Source organism: Ammospiza caudacuta, chromosome 2, assembly GCF_027887145.1.
Source record: "Ammospiza caudacuta isolate bAmmCau1 chromosome 2, bAmmCau1.pri, whole genome shotgun sequence".
Lineage (NCBI taxonomy): Eukaryota > Metazoa > Chordata > Aves > Passeriformes > Passerellidae > Ammospiza > Ammospiza caudacuta.
In genome coordinates, this window is record NC_080594.1 from 116,888,418 (window position 1) to 116,914,485 (window position 26,068).

At 44.1% G+C, this 26,068-nt stretch overlaps 1 protein-coding gene across 1 annotated transcript in view; it reads right to left on the minus strand.

Annotated features, from left to right (window-relative positions):
• UMODL1 (uromodulin like 1) overlaps nucleotides 1-26,068 on the minus strand; it is a 69,927-nt gene that overhangs the window by 23,682 nt on the left and 20,177 nt on the right. The window contains exons 2-9 of the mRNA XM_058825624.1: nucleotides 21,148-21,390; nucleotides 14,156-14,317; nucleotides 13,646-13,752; nucleotides 11,542-11,734; nucleotides 10,540-10,680; nucleotides 7,721-7,975; nucleotides 6,056-6,168; nucleotides 2,988-3,207 (exon numbers count right to left, since the gene is read on the minus strand). Of these exons, the coding sequence (XP_058681607.1) occupies nucleotides 2,988-3,207; nucleotides 6,056-6,168; nucleotides 7,721-7,975; nucleotides 10,540-10,680; nucleotides 11,542-11,734; nucleotides 13,646-13,752; nucleotides 14,156-14,317; nucleotides 21,148-21,390 (1,434 nt within the window). The remainder of the gene's footprint in view (nucleotides 1-2,987; nucleotides 3,208-6,055; nucleotides 6,169-7,720; nucleotides 7,976-10,539; nucleotides 10,681-11,541; nucleotides 11,735-13,645; nucleotides 13,753-14,155; nucleotides 14,318-21,147; nucleotides 21,391-26,068) is intronic.

Consider the following 26,068-nt stretch of genomic DNA (forward strand, 5'->3'; position numbering starts at 1 on the left):
TCCAAATATATGAGGCAATGAATAGATCTGTTACCACTAGTTACCAGTAGATACAACATTAAATAGAGACTTAATCCAAATAATCTCCTGCTTCACATAAAAAGTAAATGCCAGTAACTCCCAGGGGAAGCACTGTTCTGTTCTTAACAGAGGAAGTGCTAAGGGCAAAATATCTTCTTATACAATTTTTCTTCTCAAAAGTAATGCTGTAAAACTGTGACCCTCTTTCTGGTAGTGTCAGAAAAGACATCCTGATTCATCAATGCATGAAGATGCTCTAAGGGTGTTCCTAATGTCTGATTTCAGCTGCTCTGTATCAGTTAGAGGGGCCTTTTCATGCAGTTATAGACCTGTTTTATTGCTGAGTCTCTTCTCTTTTGAGGGATTTATATCTGGAGTCTTGTGTTGCCATTCACACCCTGTTCCAGCAAATCTGCAAGGGCTGAGTTAGGCCTTTGGACAGGAATAATTCCAGTGAATCCCAGGTGAGCCCTCCCTGTGTGACAGCCTTGTGCACTCACCTTCTGCCTCAGGGCCCTGAAAGAGGGAGAGCAGCAAATGAGGCTAAAAACTGTGACTTGGGACAAATAATTCTGATCACAGGCTAGAAAATTGTTCTGAATAACAAATTAACAGAAGCGCTTGTTCTGTAAACTTGCAGATTAATGATGGTGATTATTTCTCTGAAACAAAGGAATATCCTACTCCATGTGCATGCACATATACACACTCATCTTTCTGCTTGCTTTTCCTTCCTTCTAGCTAATATTTCAATTCTTTTCACTTTTTTTGTCATTGGGTAATTGCTGTATCCATGATAGTCTCCATTAGACAATGTCATGTGTTTATGGCCAGCAGTTGCCTATTATTCCAGCCTAAACCACTTAGAGGGAATGCAGGAGGGTGCAGGATTGACTGAACACCGGAGATGAAATCTCATTAATTCCTAACTGTGCTATGAAATAATTGTGACCCTTGGTGGCTTCCAACACCATCTGAGAGATGCTAATTGCCAAATCACTTACATTCACTGCCTCCATTGTTTCTGAGGGTTTCCTTTTTCTGCACTTAGCACGGCTTTTAAAGCAAATTCCTTCGCCTCTGATGGCCACATTCAATCATGCATTGGGTCAAAACGCTGGCATTGACTGGTGCATCACTTGTGCACATCCACACACACACTGCACTAAACTATCTAAACCATCACATCTCAGCCAAAATCTGCTCTGAGTTCTCCTTCTGCACTCTTGGCACCTGTCTGGTCCTTCACATTTGGCACTTCCCTACAACAGTCCTAGTCCAGAAATTATTAAAAAGCCACCTTTGTGTTCACTCTGATTACCTATTATACACCTGTAAGGGGTACATGCAAAGGGTAAAAATCTGTGACATTCCTTGCCAAATGATGTTGCAGATGCTAAAGATTGATCTGATTTGATGGGAGAGATTCATGGGGGATAAACAAACCCAAAGAAATCCCTCTGGATTCAGGGAATCCTGGAGCTGAAAACAGTTTTTGGCTAAGGGATAATTTGTGGGAGGTGATGCCTTCTCCAGGAATTGGCTCCTGGGTGGGACATTGTGCTAGAAGGATCGTGAGCTTGACTCAGCACACATCCCTTTCTCTTCTCTCACCATGCCCCACAAAACAGATTTTATTGTCTCTATTCATCATGGCAATAAACTGAATAATTTATGGATCTTCAAAGATCTGGTCCACTCCCTTCAGTTGTGCTGTCCCTTCTGACTGCTCATCCCTGCTTTTCACAGCTGAATGGACTGTGAATAAACCAAGCACAAAGCCAGGTGTGGCCAGGCTGCAGGGAGGATCCAGGGGACAGGATTTGGGTGGGCTTATTGACAAAGGTCATGTCCTGGGGCTCTCCAGGGTCAGGAAGGAAAACATCTCATTATACAAATCCTTCCTTCCTGTGTTTCACTCCTTATTTTCCACTTAGGAAACTCATGTTGGAGAAACCCTTCTTTGGGTAGAGCTATGAAATAAACCCCTTTTCTCAGCCCCTGAGGAGGAGTGGAGGTGTTGGCTGTGCCCCTGGATGAGTGTGGTGCTGCTGGAAGCCACCTGCTTTTCTGCAGCTGAAGTGACAGTCCAGAGCCATCACCTTCTTCTTCCTCAGCCTTTTGGTCCCAGGATCAATAACATTTACAAAGTATTTTGGCACACATCAGCCTCTTGCAATTCAGCTGCCACTGTGATATTTGCAGGTTTCAAGTGCAATTTGTCTCCTGGTTTTTTCCTGTCCTGTTCTCCTTAACCTGCATATGCTCTGCAACTCCAAAGGGAGTTTTTCCTGCTCAGAAAGGCTCAACACACCAAGAGAGAATAACCCATTCTGTTGGCTTTGGCAACTTTCTGAACTCTGCTGTCTCTGCCAGCTGGGAAACCTGAGGCCAGAACGCAGTTCTTTGAAGATAAAAGTGGTGATTACTGAAGATCAAACAAAGGCCTAGCTTAACATAAATTCCATGCATGTTTCTTCAGTCCTATTCACAGTAAGGACATTTGGGAATTCCTCTGGCTGGGTTTCTAGAGTGAAGATGTCAGATTTCTTAAACCTTGGCCCCCAATCTTGGAGCACAAAACTGTCTAGAGGGTGTGTGGATCTACAGGCTGCAGATATTCCACAGTAATCCTGTCTGCCTTTCAGCTTGAGAAAGATGTGGCAAAATTCCTGCTGGGGACAAAGAGGAGATGGAGGAAAATGAAGAAGGAAACCAAGGGCTCCACTTGGGTTAACCACAGTGAGGAGAAGCAGTGCCTGCAGGTTCCTGGGGACAGCCAGTGCTCCTTTGTCGGTCCCTCCTGGGCTTTTGAATAAAACCCCTGGTAGAATTCTCACATCATGGTTTTCTCTTCAACAAACCACATCCTTTGTTTTTCTATTTTGTGAAAATTATTGGTGATACTGCACATGATCAAAACACAAATCTGCTTTCTTCTTGCAAAAAAACACCCCAAAAATTACCTTCTACTGCAGTGTTTTGCTGATCCACCTCTAGCACAGAGCCATTGTGCAGGTAGGAGAGCACTGGGGCAAATGTGGAGGCATCCACTGGAAACTCGGGATCCTGCACGGTGATTCTGAGCCTCACAATGATGCTTCCTGCTGCCAGGGATTCAATCTGCACTTTCAGCTTCCCAGATTTGTACAAGGCAGAAATGTTGGGTGGGAATGAATTTTCAAGCTGAGCAAAGGGAGAGAAGCATTGACAATTAGGGAGCCAACAGGTACCTCTTTAAATATTTATAGAAGCACAACATAGAAGATGCTGGAAAAAGAAAAGTTCCGAAGTGTTTCAGAAATCTTATTTTTCAGAGATTATTTTGGCACAAAGTAGTGCAACCCTGCTGAGAAGGACTTGAGTGTGGATGAGAGGCTGGACATGCCCTGGCTGTGTGCACTGGGAAACCCTCTGTGTGCTGGGCTTCACCAAAATCAGCGTGGGCAGCAGGAGAGGGGGGAATTCTGCCCCCCTGCCCCTTTCAGGTGAGACCCCACCTGCAGAGCTGCATCCAGCCCTGGGGCCCAGCACAGGGAGGACAAGGAGCTGCTGGAGCCAGTCCAGAGGAGGCAGCAGGATCAGAGCAGCTCTGCTGTCAGGAAATGCTGAGAGAATTGGGATTGTTCAGCCTGCAAAGCAGAAGGCTCTGGGGAGACTTAATTGTGACCTTCCAGTACTTTAAGGAAACTTACTGGAAAGATGAGGCAAGACTATTTACAAGGGCCTGGAGTGACAGGACAAGGGGGAATGACTTCAAACTGACAGAGAGTAGGGTTAGATTACATATTAGGAAAAAACTTCTTTACTCTGAGGGTGATGAAGCCCAGGCACAGGTTGCCCAGAGAAGCTGTGGATGCCCCATCACTGAAAGTGTCCAAGGCCAGGTTAGACAGGGTTCTGAGCAGCGTGGTCTGGTGGAAGATGTCCCTGTCTATGGCAGGGGTTTGGGACTGGATGATCTTCAAGGCCTCTTCCAACCCAAACCATTTTGTGATTATATAACTCTGTGATACCTTTGAAAACTGTATCCATCTGACCACTGGTCTTACAAACCAAGCTCCAAATTTTGGCTCCAAGGAGCAGAATTCCCCCTGGCCCTGTTTGCCTGCAACTGTCCTGGTAATGTATGCAGCAGAGCTTTGATGTTACCTCTGTATGTCACACATACATTTTGTTTCATTTACAAGTGTGGCCATGGCTTTAGTTCCCAGAGAGCATTTGAAACTCACCAGTTCAAGTTCAGCCTGCAGCCCAGTCCAATAACAAAAAAACCTCAGGATGACAGACAAGGAAAAATGGGGGTGGATAACTTCAAAAAATGTGTTTGAGACAGCCCAGCTTCAAGGCAGCATCACAATCACATCATGGTTAATTACCAAACCACTGAGCTGAACAAATGGAATTACTTGTGACAGTGTTCACAGGGGTCTCAGGATGAGAGATGAGAATCTGACTCCATGTTTCAGAAGGCTGATTTAGTATTTTATTATATATATTATATTAAAACTATACTAAAAGAATAGAAGAAAGGATTTCATCAGAAGGCTAGCTAAGAATAGAAAAAAAAAGGAATGATAACAAAGGCTTGTGGCTCAGACTCTCTGTCCGAGCCAGCTGACTGTGATTGGCCATTAATTAGAAACAACCAACATGGGCCAATCACAGATGCACCTGTTGCATTCCACACAGATAATCAATGTTTACATTTTGCTCCTGAGGCCTCGCAGCTTCTCAGGAGAAAAAATCCTAACGGAAGGATTTTTCATAAAATATCATGGCTACAATTACTCTGAACACTGAAGCTGGCACACTGCTGTCAGTACTTGAGCTGTGCAGGAGCTGGCAGTTTCACCTTACATATTTAGAAGCCAGCTCCTTGCTTGAGCCTTTTGTTGCTGCATACACCTCAAAGTGTGTCTTTGAGCACAAATCCAGAGCCATAAATCAGCACAGCTTTGCTCCCATTCAGTCAGAGCTTGCTCAAAAAGATCCCTACAAACTGTGCAGCTGGTCTAAGCTCACAACAGGGTAGAGAGGCAGGAAAATGAGGAGAGAAGAAATGAGAAGGCTCACAAACACCCAAGGAGGCAGAAACAACACAGATGAGCAATGCTCCTTTTTCTTCCCAACCTGATGAAGCCAATCAGGTCTGCATTAATCTCAGGGAAGACTCACTCACCAAAATCTTCCTACACAACAAAAGTGAACAATTTGCAACTGTGGGAAATAAAGCCATGTGAGGAGGTTCAACTTGCAATTTCTGTTGGGCAAATGTTTCTCCTCTGCTGCTCTTGAATGTATAGCACCATTATTGTTTTGGGTTTTTCTCTTGCATTTAAATTCACACATGATTACAATTCACCCTTTGTTTTGGGGAAGCCTTGTTTTGGGTGGAGATCCCAATTCCTCTGTATGGGCCCTATTCTGTGCAGCAAAACTGTAGGAAATGTGCTCCATCTGAAACCTCCCCCTTTTTTGGGAAGCTCAGAGCTGCCACCAGACTTCATGACTCAGGTTTTGTTTCTGGCTGATTACACCTGACTGTGGACAGTGCCCACACATGTGCAGGCAAGGAGAGGAAAGCCTGATCCAGATTCTTTCCCTGAAAGAAGAAAGTCAGCAGGCAGAGAACTATTTATTTGAGAGGAGGAAGACATTTATTGAGCAGACTGTGCTGAAATGAATGCCAGGAATGCCATTTCAATAATCCATTTAAAAGCCTCAAGTTAATTTACTGTGAGTTTATTGCCAAATTAAAGATCCAAGGAAAGGAGCCCCTGTTGCATGTCTGCATTTATAATTCCTCCACTCTTCTGCAGAGGATAATTCTCACTGGCTTCATTGCTAATAAGGCCAAGGGCTTGATCTATCTAGTCAGTTGAATTTTGTTGCAATTATAAAGAAAGGTCACAGGAAATTGTATGCTGATTTTTGAAGGACTATTTCATCCAGGCATAAAATCCTCTATTAGATTAAATAAATTGTACATTAAAAAAAATATGTATATTACCTAGAGATATAGTCATTTTACCTCTGTAAGCAAAATCCTTGAAAATTCCTCATATGCTGAGCTGCTGGAATTATGGAAATCATCAGTGAAGTTGTAGTTGAGAATCCTCACAGTAACATCAAATAGCTTGGCCTCTGTAAAACACAACATTAAAACACACTGACAAAATAGGAAAGGATTTAGTTAAAAATTATGTACCTGGACCAAAATCTCAGCTGATGGAAGAAAGGAGGACAGGATTGAGAGATTTTGGCATTAAATAAAAAAATTAAGGCAAATAGGCTCCTATAAGCTTCTGATACATTGAGAAGATGCATTTATATCAGGTCTAAAGAGATACTTTGGTGCCTAATTGCAACTGCATGAGAGCTGGGTGTACACATACTTTATGTGTGGGTTTACACATACCTGGCTTGGCCCTACATAACTCCTGCCCTTAAGTCACACCCAGGGTTGGATTTCCTGTGGGCTCATCTCTGGCCCACCAGTTTTTATTTATTTATTTTCCTGATCTTGGCAGTGGGGATAGTAAATATATTCTCAAACTGAAAATACAACAGAAAGCTGAGCATGCCCCCTGTGTGTGTGGTGAGCCCTGACAGATACTGTACGGAGCACAGGAGCCAAAACCAAGAGCCAAGGAATCTCTAACTGCTCTGTCCTGTATAAACACTCCCAGGCTGTTACTCCTTGGACTGATCTTTGGAAAAATTTTCTTTTTCTCAAAGGCTCCAACTTCATACTCTGAAGTTCAGCCCACTGTTTTCATAACCACTAGACCTCCTACTTTCCCTCCACAAAGAGAGTAATTTCCTTCTGACCCAAACTGGAGTCATCCCTCATCTCATCAAAGGGAAGGCTCTCAGGGATAAACATCAACAGCAGCATTCCCACTGTGGTCAGTAATAAAGAGTTCACTCCCCGCTCTTTGAAAAAGAGGAGAGAGATTTATTTCTTTATTTGCATGGAGGAAATAATTTAAGACTAGAGAAAAAGCAAAATTTTGTTTGATCAACACACTAGGGCCTCAGGAAGCTCCCACCACCAGTTAATTGAACAGAACTGGGCAGGTAGTCTGCAGCTTTCTTACTCAGAGCTTGTAATTCTCTTTAATCCTTTATTCAGTAGAATCTGCCCTTCCTCTGGGCACTTGTGTTAGCTCAGCTGAGCCCTTGACAAACCAGTTACATGGATTTCCCTCTGGCCACAGCCATCAACCAGGGAAATATGAGGCCTGCTGGGAGATGGGTGGCAGCAGAAAGCAATGCCAGGCACCAAAGAAATAAATTTTTAAAAATAATTATAGCTAGCTTAGCCTGATATCTGTAATAGTCTAATCAGCTCCAGCACTGCTTTATCAACATAGGCCAAAGTTCTACTGCCTGATATTCTGGATTGGATGAATGCTGGAGTAGATGAGATAAAAAGTGCTGAAGAAGTTGTTCAGTGAGGACCAAAGGGTCATTGCTGAACTGCAAGTGAATGGGGATGGAAGGAGGAGAATGGATAAGACAGAGATATACTATTATATATCAAGAAATATATAACATATAATAAAATAATAATATATATAATATAATATAATATAATATAATATAATATAATATAATATAATATAATATAATATAATATAATATAAATTATAACATACATATTATATATATGTATTTTAAAGTGTTTCTTTACCTGTTTTAACATTTTGATGGGAGATAATGGTTTTCCCACAAGTTTCATAGCTGATCTCTACTGAATACATCACACCTGCTTCCAGGTGAGACACATCCACCTGCATTTCCTCTGTCCTCAGGTTTTGCACAGTTTCATTGCCCTTGGCCACCTGGACATGGAAAGTGTGGTTCAGAGTGGAACTGACAAGCCAGGACATTTCAAAGCTGTTGCTGGTAACGCTGAGGATCCGATGGTTTGTAACTGCAGAGGGATCTGTTGCAAGAGTTGGGACAGAAAAAGCAACATTTCACTTTTAAAACCTTGTGCTGTTCTAAATCCACTACTGACAAGCACTTTGACAGTCAATAGGGTCAGGACAGAATCTGCCCCTCTCACACCAGTACATCCCCTCATTCCATGAACCATCCCACTAGAGTGACTGATGTAGTGTTTAACCTTTTTATTTCCTTTTACTATAAGAATTTCTGTTGCTGTGATTTCTGTTGCATCATAGAGTCACAGAACAGTCTGGCCTGGAAAGAACCTTGAAGATCATCCAGTGTCACCCCCTGCCATGGGCAGGGATGCCTTCCACTAGAGCAGAATGCTCAGAGCCCCATCCATCCTGGCCCTGAACACCTCCAGGGATGAGGCAGCCCCAATCCCTCTGGACAACCTCATCTCCTCCAAATCTCCAGTCACAGAAATAATCAGCCAGTCAACAACAGGAATAAGTTTGGAAGAGTGACTCTGGGTACTCTACATGTGCTGACACCTGCTTTGCCTCTTGTCACTTTAATCATCAAAATGCCCCTGTTCAGGTAAAGGTTGCCTGGATTTATCCTGGAAACCCCCCCAACCCAGCTAACAGAGGCTGGGGGAGAGTGGTGTGCAGCACTTCACCTGTCATTGCACTCTAGCGCAGGGCAATCACTGTCATGTCAGTGGGAAAAGACAGAGCCCTTCAGAGATGATTCCTGTCCTGGGAGGAGGAGGAGGAGGTGTTTAAGCTGGGTGGTAGGATGAGTTGCCCTGCAGCAGAGTCAGTCAGTCTGGCTTGAGAAAGAGAACCCAGACAAGGCACCTCTGCTGGAGAGAGCAGGAGAGATGAGCATCACACCCCACACTAACCCAGAGACCATGGCATGCTGCTGCCACAGCTTCAGCTCTTTCGTGCTAATGGTTAGACTAAGGAGAAAAGCTTGTTTTCATACATTCATAAATTGTTTTCATGAATAGAACACATTTTTTTCCAGCACTCTGAGCCAGGTGGCTGCCAAACACCCCCAAAGCCACTCCCCCCTGTGCTAGAGGGGCCTCAGTTTAATTCCTCTGGCTTCAGCTTCAATCAGAAGTTGTGAATGAAGATCAAGAATACCCTGCTTGTCTCTCTGAATTCTCAAACAACTTAAATCTATTTCCTCCCACAGATGAACAGGGTGTTGTTACAGGACTGTAATAACTCTTGCCTGAAAGGGCTGGATCACCCATATAAACACAAATCTACTGAGGTTTGTTCCCATCACAAATCAAGAAAACATTTATTAAAATCCAAGGTTACTTACAGCACTCAGCATCTGTAGATTGGTTGGTTATGGACAAGAGACTTGATTTCCTTACAGAAGGAGAGCTACTGCCAGTGTTAACAGCATTTACTGAACTTGGAGTAGATGCTACCATGCCTAGGGGAAAATCAGATTATCAGAGTTAGAGTATTTCTAAGAAAACAAATCAAAAAATAATACCATTCAGGTTTTCCACATGAAAAGCAGCAATAGAAGTAATATAAATAAAAAATAAAAGTGCTATCACATAACAAAAGCATAAAGTAGTACATTATCTTAATTTTTGAGATTAAGGGATTGTAAAATTGTTTTCTAATTAAAGCATTGAATCTGCAAGCAATTATTCATCTCATTATCTTAAAGCCTATTAGCAGGCCCATTGATGTCTGTGGGCTGTAAGTGTATTTTGCTGAACTGGTACCACAAGGAATTATTTCAGCCAGTGCCAAACTCCAGCTGCTTGCAGCAGAGAGCTCAGCAGCAGTGCAGGAGCTCAGGGTGGGATCACACAACCACTGCAGCCAAAATAGGAACAAAGAAAATGGTAGAAATAATGCCATTAATTGTTTCTCAAGAGGCTGGATGTAGCTATGATATTTTATGAAAAATCCTTTTGCCAGGATCATTTTCTCCTGACAAGCTGAGAGGCCTCAGGAACAAAATGTAAACAATGATTATCTGCTGCTGTGGAATGCAACAGGTGCATCTTTCATTGGTCTCATGGGGTTGTTTTTAATTAATGGCCAATCACAGCCCAGCTGTCTCAGACTCTCTGAGAGTCAAGAGCTTTTGTTGTCATTCCACTTCTTTCCTTGCTAGCCTTCTGATGAAATCCTTTGTTCTATTCTTTTAGTATAGTTTTAATATATCATTTTAATATAATATATATCATAAAATAATAAATCAGCCTTCTGAACCAAGGAGTCAAGATTCTCATCTCTTCCCTCGTCCTGGGACCCCTGTGAACACCACCACAGCTGGGGAGGTGCACTGACAACAAGTGTGCTCTGAGAAGCAGGAGGGTCTGAAGTTTTAGGTTTTGGCTGATGAGTGAGGACAGCTGAGGGTGAAATAGAAGAAACACAAAGGACTGTGAAATGAATACTCTGCATTTCCATCAGAAATAGGTAACAGGTTTATGTGGCATTTTCTCCCAACAGGAGGAGAAGGGGCACTCATGCACCAGAAATTCCTGCAGGTGACTCCTGCAAAGAGCACAAAATCCTGCAGGAACATCCTCAGCATTCCCAGGGTGATTCCGACACTTCTTACCTTCCTTCCTTGGGCTCAGCCAGTGAGGGGTGACAGTGGCATGTCCATGCTGGGGGTGGCAGCTGTAATAGCCCTCCAGGTTCACACAGCTGCTTTTCTCAGGGCAAGCATTGAATTCAGCATAGGAGCATTCATTGACATCTAGGAAGAACAACACACCTTGCACAGATACTGGGAGCAGCATCAAGATTCGTCTGCACTGTGTGTAGACCAGGCTGTGGCTATGGTAAATTCAGTGTAAATCTGCAGTAATGCTAATGTTAAATTAATTTAACATTGATGCTATTGTTAAAGCCATTCTGGATGTTACCACTCTATCACTTTTTACCCCAATTCTTTGGAATTATAGGACAATTAGGGGCAGCTCCTGCTTACACCTGTAGGATGCCCTCCAAACCTGAGATGTCAGCACAGAAGGAAGGAGGACTACCCAGGGATTTCACTGAAAGCTGGACTGAGCAAACACAGAATAAGCAGAATGCTTTTTAGGAGTGAAATATTCAGACAACTGCAGAGCAATAAGTAGCCTGACATAATTTAAAATTAATATATTGAAATGTTTATGTAACATTTAAAAAGTATGTAGCAATATGCTATAGTAATTAACATACTACAAATATGACTTATTTCATACAATCTACTGGAAGTAATATATTTGCTTCCCAAGAAAACAGGTTTTTTAAGAGCCTGTTTAATACAACTAATGATTGTGCTACAAATAGGCACATATTTGCTTTTTCATCTGGAAAACTATGTTACTGGGAGAAAATAAATCTGAGGGTTCACAAGCATTCCCTTCCAAACTATTCACTCCAAAATAATAATTAATTCTCCATCCTATAGCAGAAAGGTCAGGGCTGTGTTTGTAAAGTTTGCAAGATCCTCTGTACCATCTTGTGTATATCTCTGTGCTATTTAAAAGCAAATTAATGGTTATAGAAATGAGATCCCAAGTGAAGAGGGACAAACCCCCTGGAATGTGACAGGATTAGAGTCAGTGACCTTGCACTTGTGTGTCAATCACTTCATACACGTGCTTCGCCATGGCCTTCAGGGAGGAGGAGACCTCTGCCAGAGGAGCTGGATGCTGCAGGCCCAGGAGAAGCTGGGAGGCCACTGTCCCAGCGTAGATGTCCCCATGGTTACTCTGGATGTGGTGCACAGAGGCATTAAGGGGCTGCAATGCACCAGTGATCTGGAAAACAGGGCAGCAAACACTGGAGCACCTCGGTCATCTCCCAGCACATGAATTATGCAGTGGTTATTATCATAATCTGAGTGTAGGAAGAAATTCAGAAACCATGGCAAAGTGGTTTAGGCCTGTGTTTATGAAAGGTGAGTTCTTATTTTCACATTTCACAGCAGATTTATGTTATAGAAATGCCAAGTCCAGGGGGGTGTAGAGCTGATCTCAAAATGCTTTTCAGAAGGAGTGTCCTGGGTTGTAAAATGTGTGTTCTGTCACCATCAGTCAGAGCTGGGGCAGTTCTCTGCTGTTCCTGGGGCAGTTTTTCCTCTCTCTCTCCCACAGCCAACCCTCCCTGCAGGAGATCTCTGCTGTCCATGGCCACTGAGTGTCCCTGCAGGGCTGATCCAATCCCAGCATCCCATGGGGAGATGCTCCGCCCAGGGGAGGAGCCAAGCATTCCTGCCTGGATCCAATCTGGGCCTGGCACAGCACAGCAGCCTTTGCACCCTGCATTGCCAGAGGAGCAGCTTTCTGCTGCCCTGCATGGCCAGAGGGAGCCCAGGCCCATCTGCAGCAGCCCTGGAGCTGCAGAGGAAAACTCCCCCCTTGTGCAGGATCCCTGCTGCAGCAGAGCCACAGCTGGCACTGCAGGAGGGCTGAGCCCCCCTGGGATGGGGCTGGGACACCCCCTGACACACAGGGGGCAGGGCACGGTCTCACTCTGGCAGGGTTGTTTTGCATTTTAATTTCATTTTTATTTTTTCCCTTATAAATAACTGTTATTCCTACTCCCATATCTTTGCCTGAGAACCTCTTAATTTCAAAATCATAATAATTTGGAGGGAGGGGGTTTACATTTTTCCATTTCAGGGGAGGCTTCTGCCTTCCTTAGCAGACACCTGTCTGTTCAAACCAAGACAAGAAGTAACCCAGGAAGAGGTGGGAAAAGTCCTGCTTTGCAAAGTCTCAATGGATTACAATAAATTACACAGGCCACTGCAATTCACCTGCAATAAAGCTGCCCAACACTTCTTACTTTGAACAGCTGAATGGACTGCTGGCAGAGGGAATAGAAAGAATAAGAGGAAAAACAATAGACTCAGTATGAGGGGTGGGATTAGGAGGCACAGAGAGACCAAGCCATCCCAGCTGAGAGTCAGGAATGAGAGAAGGGATTTGCTGGTGGGCTGAGCATTAAGAATCAGTGGAACAGACAGCAGGACACTGAAGAGCAGCTCACTGAACAGCTTCACCTCACCTCCCCATTTCTTGAGTGTTTGACTTTAACATTGCTTATTTTAGACCAAGATGTAAAAGCCTTGGTGGATCCTTGCCCCTACTCTGTACTACACAGCAACAGGACCAGGGTTTCTTGCATTTTTAAGATATGAGAAGGGGAAATCAGATAGGAGGAAGAAGGACACCCATGCTGTTGTTATCATTTCTATTCTGCTGCCCATCAGTGCCAGCAGACTATGGCAGATAGGTTTGTCTTGGAAAGGCTTAACTTAAAATTCCATATCAGAAAACATCATGCTTTGAAGGACTTGAAGTCTGGTCCCAGTCTGTCATAGGCCCAAAACTGAACTGAGATAAAGCTGGAGCAAACACTGCTTAAACAGAAAAATCTCCTTTCTTTTGGTATGTCTTTAAATTGCCTTTGGAAGAGACCTGAAAAATTTGCTAAAGAAGCTGATAAATCAATGTTACTTGAATTGCTAAAGGATGCAGCTGGTATTCAGTAATCAGAAACACAGAAATAATTGGAAATACAGAAATAAACAGAAATACAGAAATAATCAGAAATAGACCCAAAAAAATCAATCTGGCAGAACAAAGGGGGAGCAAAGAGTGGCCCCTGAGTAACAGAATTGTGGGCACGAGGAGGGAAGAGTTTGAGTTTGTTTTTGTACATACCATGGAGTGCAAGAGGCGGGAATGATTTAGAAGGTGGGAATCCACCCGGATCAATTCACTGAAATCCATTTTCACAAGCACTGTCACGTTGTACCAGAACATCCTCCCTGCAGTGTAGGAAATAAAACAGCCAAGTCATCTGAGGTCTGCTGCTACAGAAGGCCACAGAGCTTCAGGGAGGCTCTGAGGAAACCAAGCAAGATTTCACTTGGCAAACGTTGGGGGGTCACAAACAGCCCAGCTAGGGCCCCGTTTGCCATATGGCACAGGCAGAGAGATGGAGCCAGCCCAGGAGAAGGAGCCAGGGAAGGTTTGCTGGACCCACAGCACCCACACACCACTCAGGGGTGCAAGCACTGAAGCTGAATCTCCTGGAATCCACCCAAGGCACATTCCCGTATTTGTTTTAGGAAGAGCTATGGTAACAGTTTTCCTGCCCACTCCCACCCTCAGGAGGGAAAATGAAGAATATTTCTGTTAGAAGCAGCGTTGAATTTATCAGTAACATACCCTCTGGCATGGGATCCACACAGCCTGCTCCTTTGGATGAGCTGCAGCATTTTTTGAGCCCTGGACATTCAGTGTCGAACGTGCAAGGATAATCAAATGTTTCCATATCCTTCACTGGACAAATACCAGGTCTTGAGGCAAATACACTGGATCTATTGAGTGCTAAGTAACAAAAACATTTCTGAGAACAGAAATACAGAAAGTTGTTTCCATAAAATTGTGATATTTAATTTATACCAAACACCTCCTCCTCATTTCAGAAGCGTGTCTGTTCTGAGTGTTTAATGGGAAGAAAACAGCAGCCTAAAATATCATTATTTCATTTCAAGGATGTAAATATTCTCAGATCTTTCTCTTGTCCATGACATTTCTGTTACAGAAATTTTGAGTTTCTAACTTTCCATTAATAATTGTGGATGGATGGGCTCATAGGTAAGTTTCTAAATGTGGAGATACTGAAGCACTGAGAAAGAGAAAATGTGCCTGATATCAAATGTGACTAATCCAAATAATATATAATGATGAAGGAAAACAGGTACTGTGTAAGATAGAAGTTGAGAATTTTCATTTAACATTTTGTGGCCCAAATTTAACCTGAGTTCTGTTCCAGCTGGCCACTCCAGGAGGTTGGTAGCCCACACCAGAGAGAGCAGCTGAGGCAGGAGGTGGCTGATTCCCAAGCCAAGGACAGACAGTGGTTCTGGGTCAGTGCCAGCACAAAATCTCTTCTAGGGGGTAAAAGAGAAAATATTTCCAAGCCCTACAAACTCACTTCTTTACCCACACTCTCAAACACAGCTCCAGGTAACGCTCAGCTCTGGTCTTTCTAAGCAACCTGAAAGAAATCTCTTTTCCATTCCTTTTGCACCTCCAGGTTTTTGATCCTTTACTGAGCAATTGAAGTCAGCCAGGAGAAAATGAACCTGATTGCTGCAATAGGAACAGTTGTGGTGCAGGAAAACCACATTTGACGTAAGAAAGCCCAGAGCAAGTGAAAACTCCACAGCAAACTATAAATCTGTTATGAACAGTCAGTTCTGCGGGTTTACAATTTCTGTTATCCCAAGGCTCTGGATGAGAGTAAATGTGAGGTTTCTGAGAAGCAGGAGGGGATATTGAATCGAGCACTTTTGGTCTCAGCAAAGTAATCTTCTTAGGCTGGGAAATTATCTTGATTAACCAATATTTAAACTGAATCTACATAACTTGCTGCCAGATGCATGTTCTAGGTCCTCCTCTGTCTGGGGCTGGCACTCCACAGGTGATTCCCCCAAACAGGTCCTTTTCTCAGAAATATCCCTCTTGCTTTTCAAAGCCACTTTCAGGTGTGATACAGCCTCAGCCAGGGTAATTATCTTGATTAACCAAGATTTAAACTGAATCTACACAACTTGCTGCCACATGCACGTGCCAGGTCCTCCTCTGGGGCTGTCACTCCACAGGTGGTTTCCCTAAACAGGTCCTTCTCCTAGAAGGAGATTGATTTTCAAAGCCATATTCAGGTGTTATACAGCCTCAACCAGGGAAATTATCTTAAATAACCAAGATTTAAACACAACTTGCTGCCAGATGCACATTGCAGCTGCTCCTCTCTCTGGGGCTGGCACCCCACAGGTGATTCCCCCAAACAGGTCCTGTTGCTAGAAATATCCCTCTTGCTTTTCAAAGCCACATTCAGGTGTGATACAGCCTCAGCCAGGGAAATTATCTTGATTAACCAAGATAAATTGAACTTTATAAAGCCAGGGAAATTTTCTTAAATAACCAAGATTTAAACATAACTTGCTGCCACATGCACGTGCCAGCTCCTCCTCTCTGTGGGACTGTCACTCCATAGGTGATCCCTCCAAACAGGTCCTTTTGCTAGAAATATCCCTCTTGATTTTCAACGCCACATTCAGGTGTGAAACTGCTGCCCTTAGCTGAGTCTCACACACATTCCCAGCCTCAAGTGATTGCTCCTTCCCAGCCTCGTGGGCAGGGAGCTGAGCAGCCTCTCACCCTGGATTTTGCACAAACATGAGCACCAAGGGATTTCCTTGTGTTAGAAAATTCCCTATTCACCAGTGCTCTTTGCTGTTCAAACCAGCTGGACCCAGGCATGGAAATTCCTCCAGCTCTGAGATTCAAGTGCAGTTCAAGCAGGTTTGAGGTTCAAGGCAGGTTTTTTTTTTTCCCACCTGTGTCTCTTTTTTTGTGTGTGTGTGTATTTAACTGCAGTGTAAATGGTTTAATGAGTGCCATGCAATCTCAGAAAACACTATTGAACCCTGGCTGGATGCCACAGGGCCATTTATCTGAAATCAAAAGGTCATCTTTTTCAGAACAACGGAAACAGAGATGGATTCACTTCACATTGCTGCCTAATTGTACCAGATGCACTTTGGAAATTCAATTTATGCTCTCCCCTTCAATCATGCTGGGGACAGTCACCGACCAAGCAAGCAGTGAGGAGCAAGCCAGCCAAGTCCTGTGTCATTTGGATGAAGCACAGGCTTTTCTCCTCTGTTATTTACATAAATGTATGGAGGCAGAACTGCAGCTTAGCAACCAAAGGTCACTTGCCAGCCTGCCTCTGGATCTGCTGTGGCTGCAGGATGGGGCATCTCCCAGGAGATTGATGCTGAGGGACAGCATCAGCTCAGCCATAACCCCCTTCCTCTCCCTCCTTCCATCTGGAAGGGATGGCTTCTTCCAGAGGGGGTGGTGGAGCCAGGGAGCAGCACCCTGCATTTGTCTCAGGTATCAGAATGTGGAGACAAATCTATGAAATGACAGAGGAAGCCCCTGGGAAAGTCTGTTAAAAAGGCAGGCTGGCAGTTTTCATCACACAACCCTGATTTTGGGGTCCTTGAGCATTGGTAGCCTTTGCTTACTCAGGTGGGTGCTTCCCATCCTGATTGCCTCTCCAGGGGTTTAACTGGGATTTGTGCTGATCCAGCATCTGACAAATATTTAACAGTCTTCTAGGGTGTTCCTCTTGCCTTGGAAGGGAGAAGGCTGAGGGGAATGTGGTCAAAGTTTACAAAATCCCAAAGGCAGGGGGTAGGGTGAAGGTTTTCACCAGAGCCCACAGTAATAAAATGGGTGAAAGAATTCACTTCTTCAACCAAACAGGAGGGAACTCCTGCAACTTGTCAGCACAGGCGTGGAGACAGACAGCTTCAGAGGGCTCAAAAAGGGACAAGGCAATCCCCAGACAGGATTCCCATCAGCAGACACTGAGGGGAACAGGCAGGGGTGCCAATAATCCCATTCCTGCAGCTGCTGGGGGCACACAAGGGACACAAACTGCAGGGCAGCCAGAGCCACCTGCTTCTGGGTGCAGTCCCACAGGACATTCTGGCACCTTCCCAGCCCAGGCTGATGCTGCAGGGCTGCCCATATGTGACACCAGTGTCCCCTGGCTTCCCTGTGACAGCCGAGCGCAGGGACAGCTGTGCCCAGCTCCTGCTGCTCTGCTCACAGCCAGCATGGCCACATCTGCATGCCAGCTCTGCAAGGGCCCAGCCCTGATGAAGGACACCTACAATGAGCCTTTTTTTACTTTTTAGTTGTTTTTCTGAAAAAGTTTTTCAGAAATTTTCTGCAAAACCTTCTTCAGAAGTTGTACACACAAAGCACGCTGATTAAAGCCTGACTTTAACATTGCAAATCAAGTGATCTCAAAAAACTCCACAATTAAAGTTGTCTTGAACTTTCTTATTTTAAGGTATTTAAAAACTAGCCTTCATCATGTGCTGATGCACTGTTTCCCTCCCTAGCTGGGATCAGGCAGGGTTAGATGGCAGATAAGGAGCTCTCTGGTTTCATCTTGTGCTGGAAAGTGGGCAGCAAGGCAGCCACCAGGAGAAATACCCTCAGCATCCATCCAGGCAGCTGGAAACAAGCCTGGAGAGCTGGATCCTGTCTCTACCTAAAAGACAAGATGCTGGGAGAAGTTTTGTATGGTGAAACAACCTTCAGGCTTTCACAGGTCTGTGAACTTGACCTGCAGCCCTGTGCTCCAACCATAGAAATTGTTAAAAGCAGCACTAAGCACCTTGAAAATCAGAATAAATTCATGAAAAAAATAAAAACTGCACCTAAGTTGTCTGAAACCAACAGAGAATGGTTTGATCTCGGTTTCTGTGCAGCTCAGTTGCCCATCTGTGAACAACACACCCACAGCCTTTGTGAAGACAAATTGCTGCCTGTGAATCCCCCAGGATTCACCTTCAGAGGTGATAAATAATTCCCTACTCAGTGAGAGGCTGAGCAGAGCACTGAATGTGCAGGTCAGGATGGCACACTCTGGGGGGATCCATCATCCCTGGGCACTGGGAAATGTGTCCTTGGGGCACTGCAGAGCTGCATCATGCAATTAAAACTGTTCACTCATCTCCATGCATGGGCAAAAAGAGATAAAATATTTTTTTTTAATTTAGTTCCACCTTAAGAATTAATTCCAGCATTTCCTAACTTTTAGATATTTAACTTTCCAGCTGTTATTTAAAAATGACAAAGTCATTTGTGTGTGCACCTGTAACAATATCCTAATGGACAGACACACAACTGTGAGAACTACCAGAGCAACTTGACCAGAGTGAAGAAATAATAAAAGCAGGGCCTGCCATATCCCAGGCAGGGGTAAATGTTTCCTTCTAGGAGGAGAAGGTGAGGAGTGGCCAGGAGCAGGCTGCTGTGAAAGGTCATGGAGACCTTTCCACCCCTGGCAGGATGGGGAGCACGCCAGCATGGATAATGTCATGAAGAAAATAACAGCAGTTCAGCAGTGAGCTGTGCAGTAATTTCTGCAGTGCCAGTTTCTCTTCTCATCATTTATTTAAGACTGTGTCTAGACAGTGCATTACCATTCACGGAATTTATGACTAATGCCCTGAAAAGCAAAGATACCAGAATAATGTAAACATGGAAATCACCTAGAAGCCATGCAAATCCTTAAATGGTTTTAAATATTCCCAAATTAACTTCTACAGGAAGAAGTGTCAGGGTGACCACAGCATTTCATGGACAAACTTGCCCAGAGTGCCCATCAACAACATGGCAAGGGCAGGGTGGAAATTCTGCAGCTCAGCTTTATAAGAGATTTACAGATTTGTTCATGTTGGATGAAACAGAATCATCAACAGCTCTCAAGCCTAAAATATCCCAGGAGATGCTTTTAAGAGACAGAATTATAGTGGGAAAGAAATATTTCAAGCATTACCAGCATGCTTTTTTTCCCACACAAGAAGATGGTCTTGACTTTCAGAGGTTCAGAAACACCTGAATTTCTTGTGCAAACAGTGACAACCATGGTGACTTTTCCACATTTAGCTGGCACAGATCTTTCCTTGTACTACAGAATTAAAAAGCCATTTTCTCTGCTTTCCTCTCCGTCTTGCCATTTGATACTTACAGGCACACATGTATGCACATGTCTGTATATCCAAAGGACTTCACTGAAGTAACTTTTCAACCATAATTAGATGTACTAGAGATGGAACTGATGCTGGAAAACAGAGATGATCAGCACAGGTCCTTTGCCTGTCTGACAAATCTGCTTGGGCACACCGTAATCTCAAATTCTGCTTTGCTGGGACTCCACAACAGCAGGATACAGTAAATTAGGAATTTATTTATTCATTTTATTTATTATGCTTTAATTTCTCTTCTCTAGCAAATCATTTTAGGAACAAATAAAATACATCAACCATTTTTGTGTTCCCATCCTGTTAAAATCCTGCTAGACACAATATTCTGCCTGTGACTCTGGAGAAAATGCCTGGGGGGGGGGAAATGTTTGGAAATTCTTTTTCCAATGCTCTGAAGCAACTTAAATGTGGGATGGGCACATTGTTCTTGACAGATCCCATGACAGGACATATGGCTCATCCCCCCTCATGGCAGTTACATGATCCTCTGCAGGAGCAGGTTTGGGGACATTCCCACAGATCTGAGTCACCCAAGTCTTATGACCCAAAACAAGGGCCAGGGCTGCCACAGGACCTTTCCTTCCAATCTGCTGTTCCTGTGTGGGCTTATGTAAACGCCCAGGTTCATACTGAAACGTGGAAATAGGGAAAATGCAAAAATAAGAGACAAAACTACATCCTGTAGAACTTTTCTGGATGACAGAAAAGTTCAGTGCTGGTTTAGATAATTCAAGATGCCTGCTCAGCTTAAAACATCTAAATTTATCCATTGGAAAAAGAAAGTTCCTTTTCCCCAAGGAATTCCCTCAATCTAGGTCTCAAGTTCTGATAAAACTGGGAATTTCTGATTGACAACTGGTAACCCTGATATAGGAAGGGGAAAAAGCTTCCATCTTGAGACAAAGGTGATAAAGTCTTCCCGAATAGAGTCTTATTAACACTCAGATTTTATACCAGATCCACCAAAAAGCTCACCAGTTTTCAGACCCCCCACACAGTCACAGGTAACCAAGGAAGTCCTAAGAAAGTGGGTCCCAGTCTAGTTTTGGTTGGAAAGCTTCTGGTATCACATTGCCCTGAGGTCACAGGGTGTTTCAAATTGGAACCAAAATTGGGTTTGCATTCTGGGAACAGACCCTGCTCCACATCAGAGGAGATGCTATCCCAAGTGCATCCTGAATTACCTTTGAGGAGAAAGCTCCTGGTGTCAATGCAGGCAGGCTCAGTGAATTGCAGGCACCAGACAGTGAAATATTGCTCTTGGCCAGGGATAGTGGCCTGAACCTGGACAGGTAATGAGCCCTTGGAGGGCTAATGAGCAGGTGCCTTCCTCAGGCTCTCTGGAAGTTTAGTGAATTTGTGACTAGAGGTGGCAAAGAGCAAGAATCAGGAACTTTAATCTGCTATGTCTACTCCTTGCCATGCTGGACAAAATTTACATTATTTTACACTCATTTATTTCAGTGAATAGTCACCTATGGCCCAGACTGAATTAAGCTTTTACCCATCTCAGCTGAAGTGAATCTTCTTCCATAAGAAGCATTTATTTCCTGTCTTATTGTGACTAAAACTTACCTAGAGAGCAGTAGAGTCCAACTTGTTCATATCCCTCACAGCAATCTGTGAGGGTGATGGTCTCAGGGACTTCAACACTGTGGAACTCTGTTCTGTGGTGTGTCTGGGGACACACCATCCAGGGGATCCACCCTCCACAGGATGCCTTCTTCTCATAGGACTTTTGGTAGGCAACCATTTTAAACACACTTTTGGTCAGGGTGTAGTTGCACAGGTGGTACCCTAGCAAAGAGAGGCCTTTTTCTAGGAAACAGAAAGAGGAAAGAAAAGGATCAGCATTAACTTGTCACCCTGATGGGTTTTGGTTTCCTTTTTCTACCTCTGTTGAGGTCGGGACTGAGGGCACTTGAGATGATAGTTCATGTTCAGATTCAGGTGTTTATTGTTTATTATCAATGTTACAGCCTCACAGCTGTGACTTCTGCAGCATTTCAACAGCAAGGTTCAAAATGGTTAACTATCTCTTGTTACAAAGTATTTTAAGGCTAAACTATCCAATTAAGAAATGACACCTAAATTATTTTCATGTTTAACCCAATAACTGATCCTTTGAAGCCCACAATGCAGACTTTTCTGTCCAATTACAAAATATCACCTAAACCCATGAAGAAGAAGGAAGAAGAAAGTGAAGAAGGAGGAAAAAGGTAAAGAAGAACATCCTGCCTCCACCCTAAAACCTCCATCTTGCTTCATATTCATTTCTATATTCTAAAACTCCAAACTCTAAGTTTTCCACCCTGTGTATTACATACTCCTAACCAATTCCACACCCACAATCCCAGTGCTATTAATCAGTTTTGGAAGCCTATTCCAGGCCTTCCAGGTCAAATTCAGTGCTCTCCAGGGAGTCAGAGTCTGTCTGTACAGAAAGTCTAAAATTCTTAGCATCCAGAACTCCAAGATGACCCCAGAGCAGGAGTTCCCTGCAGTACCCAGTGGAAAACAGAGTTACAAGAAAGCAGTGACAGAACCAACACAGATGAATGATTTCCAGGAAGGCTGGCATTGGGAAGAACATCTCTTCAAAAAACAGACACAAGAAAGAATTGGTAGTGACTGCTTGTCATAGGCATCACTTTGGTCATGAAAGGATGAAGATTGGCAGAAAATTCAAAGAGTTCTTGGTGCCTTCAGGTGTGAGGCAGAAAAAGGGCAATTTAACTCGAGTTAATATTAAAGAAATTTACATATGTTAATGTAAATTAGCAGAAGAGCACAATAGGCACTTGCAGGGCAGAGTCATCCAAGCAGTTTAAAAGCCCAGTCCAGCCTCCTGCTGCCAAAGCCTTCATCACTCCCCACTGACTGCAAAGGGAACAAAGGGTGAGGAACTCATGGGCAGATGAGTCACAGTGGATGTCTGGAATGAGACATCCTTCAGACATCACCCTAGGCTAAAACTGGGTGCTCATACATCACCGGGGAGAACTTCCAGGTATCTGACACTGAAGGTATTCCTGGAGATCCTGCACTGCCTCTCTGCATTTGTAGCAGCCCTTGTTGATCAGCCACTGGGAACCTGCAGTGCTTCATTGACATTGGGTACAAACAAAGTCAGGGATAAGGTCATCAACTGCATCATTTCACACAGGCCTGGGGATGGGGCTCAGCCTCCAGAGTTCTGAAACCATTTCTGATGAGCAGTGAACTTGTTAGGTGCTGTGGAAACCCAGGGCACAGGGAACGTTTCTCTGTCTGCTCTGGGATGCCCTGACCCCCAGGGCAGCACTGACTCTGACCCTCATCCATGGAGGAAGTTTCCCAGACTTCAAGATTGACTGGAACCCACAAAAGTGTGAAATAGATTATAGAGAGCAGTGTAGGTGCATCACTTGGTGAGAAATTGAGGGTTTGGGGTTTTTAGTGTGTTGTGGATGGAAGCAAGATGGAGGGCACAGGGTGTTGTCCTGGGTTTGTTCTTCATGCTGCTTCTTCCTTCTTCTCCATGGGTTTGGGTGGCATTTTGTAATTGGGCAGAAAAGTCCCCATTGCAGCTCTTTGGGATCAGTTATTGGGTTAAAAGGGAAAATAATCCAGGTGTCAGTTCTTCATTGGATAGTTTAGTCTTAAAAGAGCTTGTAACAAGAGATTGTTGGCCATTTTGTGCCTTCTAATGAAAAGCTGCAGAACTCACAGCAGTGAGACTGTTTTACTGATCAGAAATAATAAACCCCTGGGTCTGAGCATGAAACACCATTGAAGTGTCTTCAATCCAGACCCAGAGAAACCCACAACTGGTACCACCACAAGGTGCTTTGCTTAAAATTGAAATACTTCAGCAGGGATAGGGGAAAATCCCCAACACCAAACAACAGAAAGAAACCCCAACAACAGCAACAAAAGCAGATGGAGTTTAAGAATTAGCAATAAGCAACCTACAGTCATGTCACAGACATCAGGCTGACTCCTAATGAGATGTTATAGAAGCCAGAGGGGCTGAGTCACCCTGTGTCCCACTTGGGAAACAGATCAGATGGAATTAAAATGCCTGCATCATCCTCTAGCCAAAGCAGAAGACACTTTAATAAGGATAAATATGAATTAGCTGCAGAGATTCAAATATAGCAGGACTGTTTTCTTTTTTTCTGAGTGCTCTGAGGGCACCAGGGTCAGCCAACAGACAGACTGAAGCTAACACAATTTACACAACAGGCATACAATTAAAATATTTGCAGTTTATCATATTTGTACAACTTATCTCCTGTCTGAAAACATGAAATGAGTTAAAAACAACTCAAGAAGGAGAAAAAAAAATAAATTGTTAGGCTTTTAGGAATCCTGTGCTTTTATCACAGCTAAACAAAAGACATTTGTGCAATTTGAGCAGGACTGGGAAAAGAGCTTTGGAGAGGAGGATCCATTTGCAGTGCAGGTCCAGAAGAAAACATGGAATAGACTTGGTGTCTAGAAATGGCCTCTGGCAGCCCAGCCCTGCTCTGCATCACTCCTCTGTGCCTTCCTCCTGCAGCCAAAGGCAGAGCTCCGGGTGTCCAGAGTTGCTGAGGATCCCATCGGGGGGCTCGCAGACCCTGGCATGCTGCCCAGAACACCTGGGGATTTGATTTTGATCCTTGCAGTGAGTTGCCAACTTTGTATGAGGACGTGAAAGTCACACAGGTCTGAATAGTGTAATAACAAAATGATCACAGGGTGAAAATGTAGATTTTAGGATTTTTGGTATGGGGGTTATGGGGACAAGATGGAGGAATCTGGGTGTGTCTAGTCCTTCTTCTTCTTCTTCTTGTTCTCCATTTTCTGCAGTGGTGTTGGTACTTTGGGATTGGTTTAGAGTAGAAGGGCACTGTCTAACATAGGTGATGGGTATTGGGAATTAAGTGTAAATATGTTATACGTAGTTTGTAGTATAAAAGGACAACACAGAGTGCCTGTGGCTGCCCTGCTGAGCAGATCTCGGCTGGACAGAAAGAAAATTTTATAGATAAGAATTAATAAACAACCTCAAGAAAATTTTATAGATAAGAGTTAATAAACAACCTCAAGAAAGAAAATTTTATAGATAACAATTAATAAACAACCTCAAGACTGAAAAGTGAAGAGTCCAGACTCGTTCTTCAGTAGCGTGGGCTGAAGCAGAGACATCCTGCACATCTCGGGGCAGCAATTAACAACAGCAACCTGAAAGTTGTGCTGGGTTGTGCTGCAGGGAGAGCCAGAGAGCTCCAGGCAGGGCCCAGGGGCTCTGTGCTGCTGCTTGGAGCAGGTCAGCAGGAAAAGATTGAGAGTGGAAACCCCATCCCTGCTTGTTCTTCCCAGCAGAAGAGCCCTGTGTCTGCTCCCTGGGGCTCTGGGGACACAGCTGAGCTCCCCACACCCCTGAGGGGCACCAGGCTGCTCTGTGTCCCTGAGCAGGGAGTGCAGGGAGGTGGTCAGGAGGGACAGAAGATGCCCAGAATGGCTCAACCTAAACTCTGCCTTGGCTAGTACTTCTGGGCCTAGTATTTTGTATCAGGAGAGGTCAATTAGCTGAAAGGCAATGTTTTGTCCTCTGTTGAGGAAGTTAGTTATGCTTAGGCAGTGGATGAAAGGGTTAAAGTGTCCCAGGGATGTGGAGAAGTTTGAGAGAGGAGCTGGTCAGAACTCCATCCCAGCCAGGCAAGGAGCCCAAAGGCTGGGCTGGAGCTCTGACCAGGACAGGGCTGTGCCGGAGCAGATGGAAGGAGAAGTGAGCCAGAGAAACCAAGCTGACCTCTCCCTCTGGCTAACTTGAGGATAACTCTCTGGGAGAATGGGAAAGGAAAGCAAATGTGGGTTCAGGAGCAGGAACCAGAGCTCAAGGGCTGCTTTTTGTTCAATGTGGTTGATGCATTAGCACCTCACACGAGGCACAAGTGCCTGACAAGAAGCAGGCAGCTGTCGTTGCATTTTGGAAAGCATTCCCTTGCCATGTGCCAGCACTGCTCCAAGAATACCTTTCTCTGCAAATGCTCCTAGGCATGTAGGTGTGGGGGAAAAAAGCCTTGCTCCAACTTTTTGTTTTGTTTTGGGGTTTTTTTTAAAAATTGTTTGTAACTTGGATGGCGAAATGACCAGAATGGAACAGAATTAATACCTAAATAATTTTGGTTATAGCCTTTCCTTGGAGAAAGTGCACAAACATCTGTTGTGACCAGGGAAGGAGGGAGGAGCAGGACAAATGTCGTTCTATGAAAATGAGAAACTCCTACATTAAGGAATCAGACTGTTACAGAATAAAATCAGGTTAGAGGGGAGTAGGGCAGGTGAGAAGGAAGAGCTGAGCTTTGTTCCTCATCCCCATGATCCCTCCTTTTCTCCAGGGCTCACATAAAGCCTGGCAAGGGCAAAGCAGGGACTGGAAGGGAAAAACTGAGTAAGGAGAGCACTGAGGATTCGTGCTGTCCGTGCAGAGCTGAGGCTGCAGCACTGGAAAGCTAAAAATTCC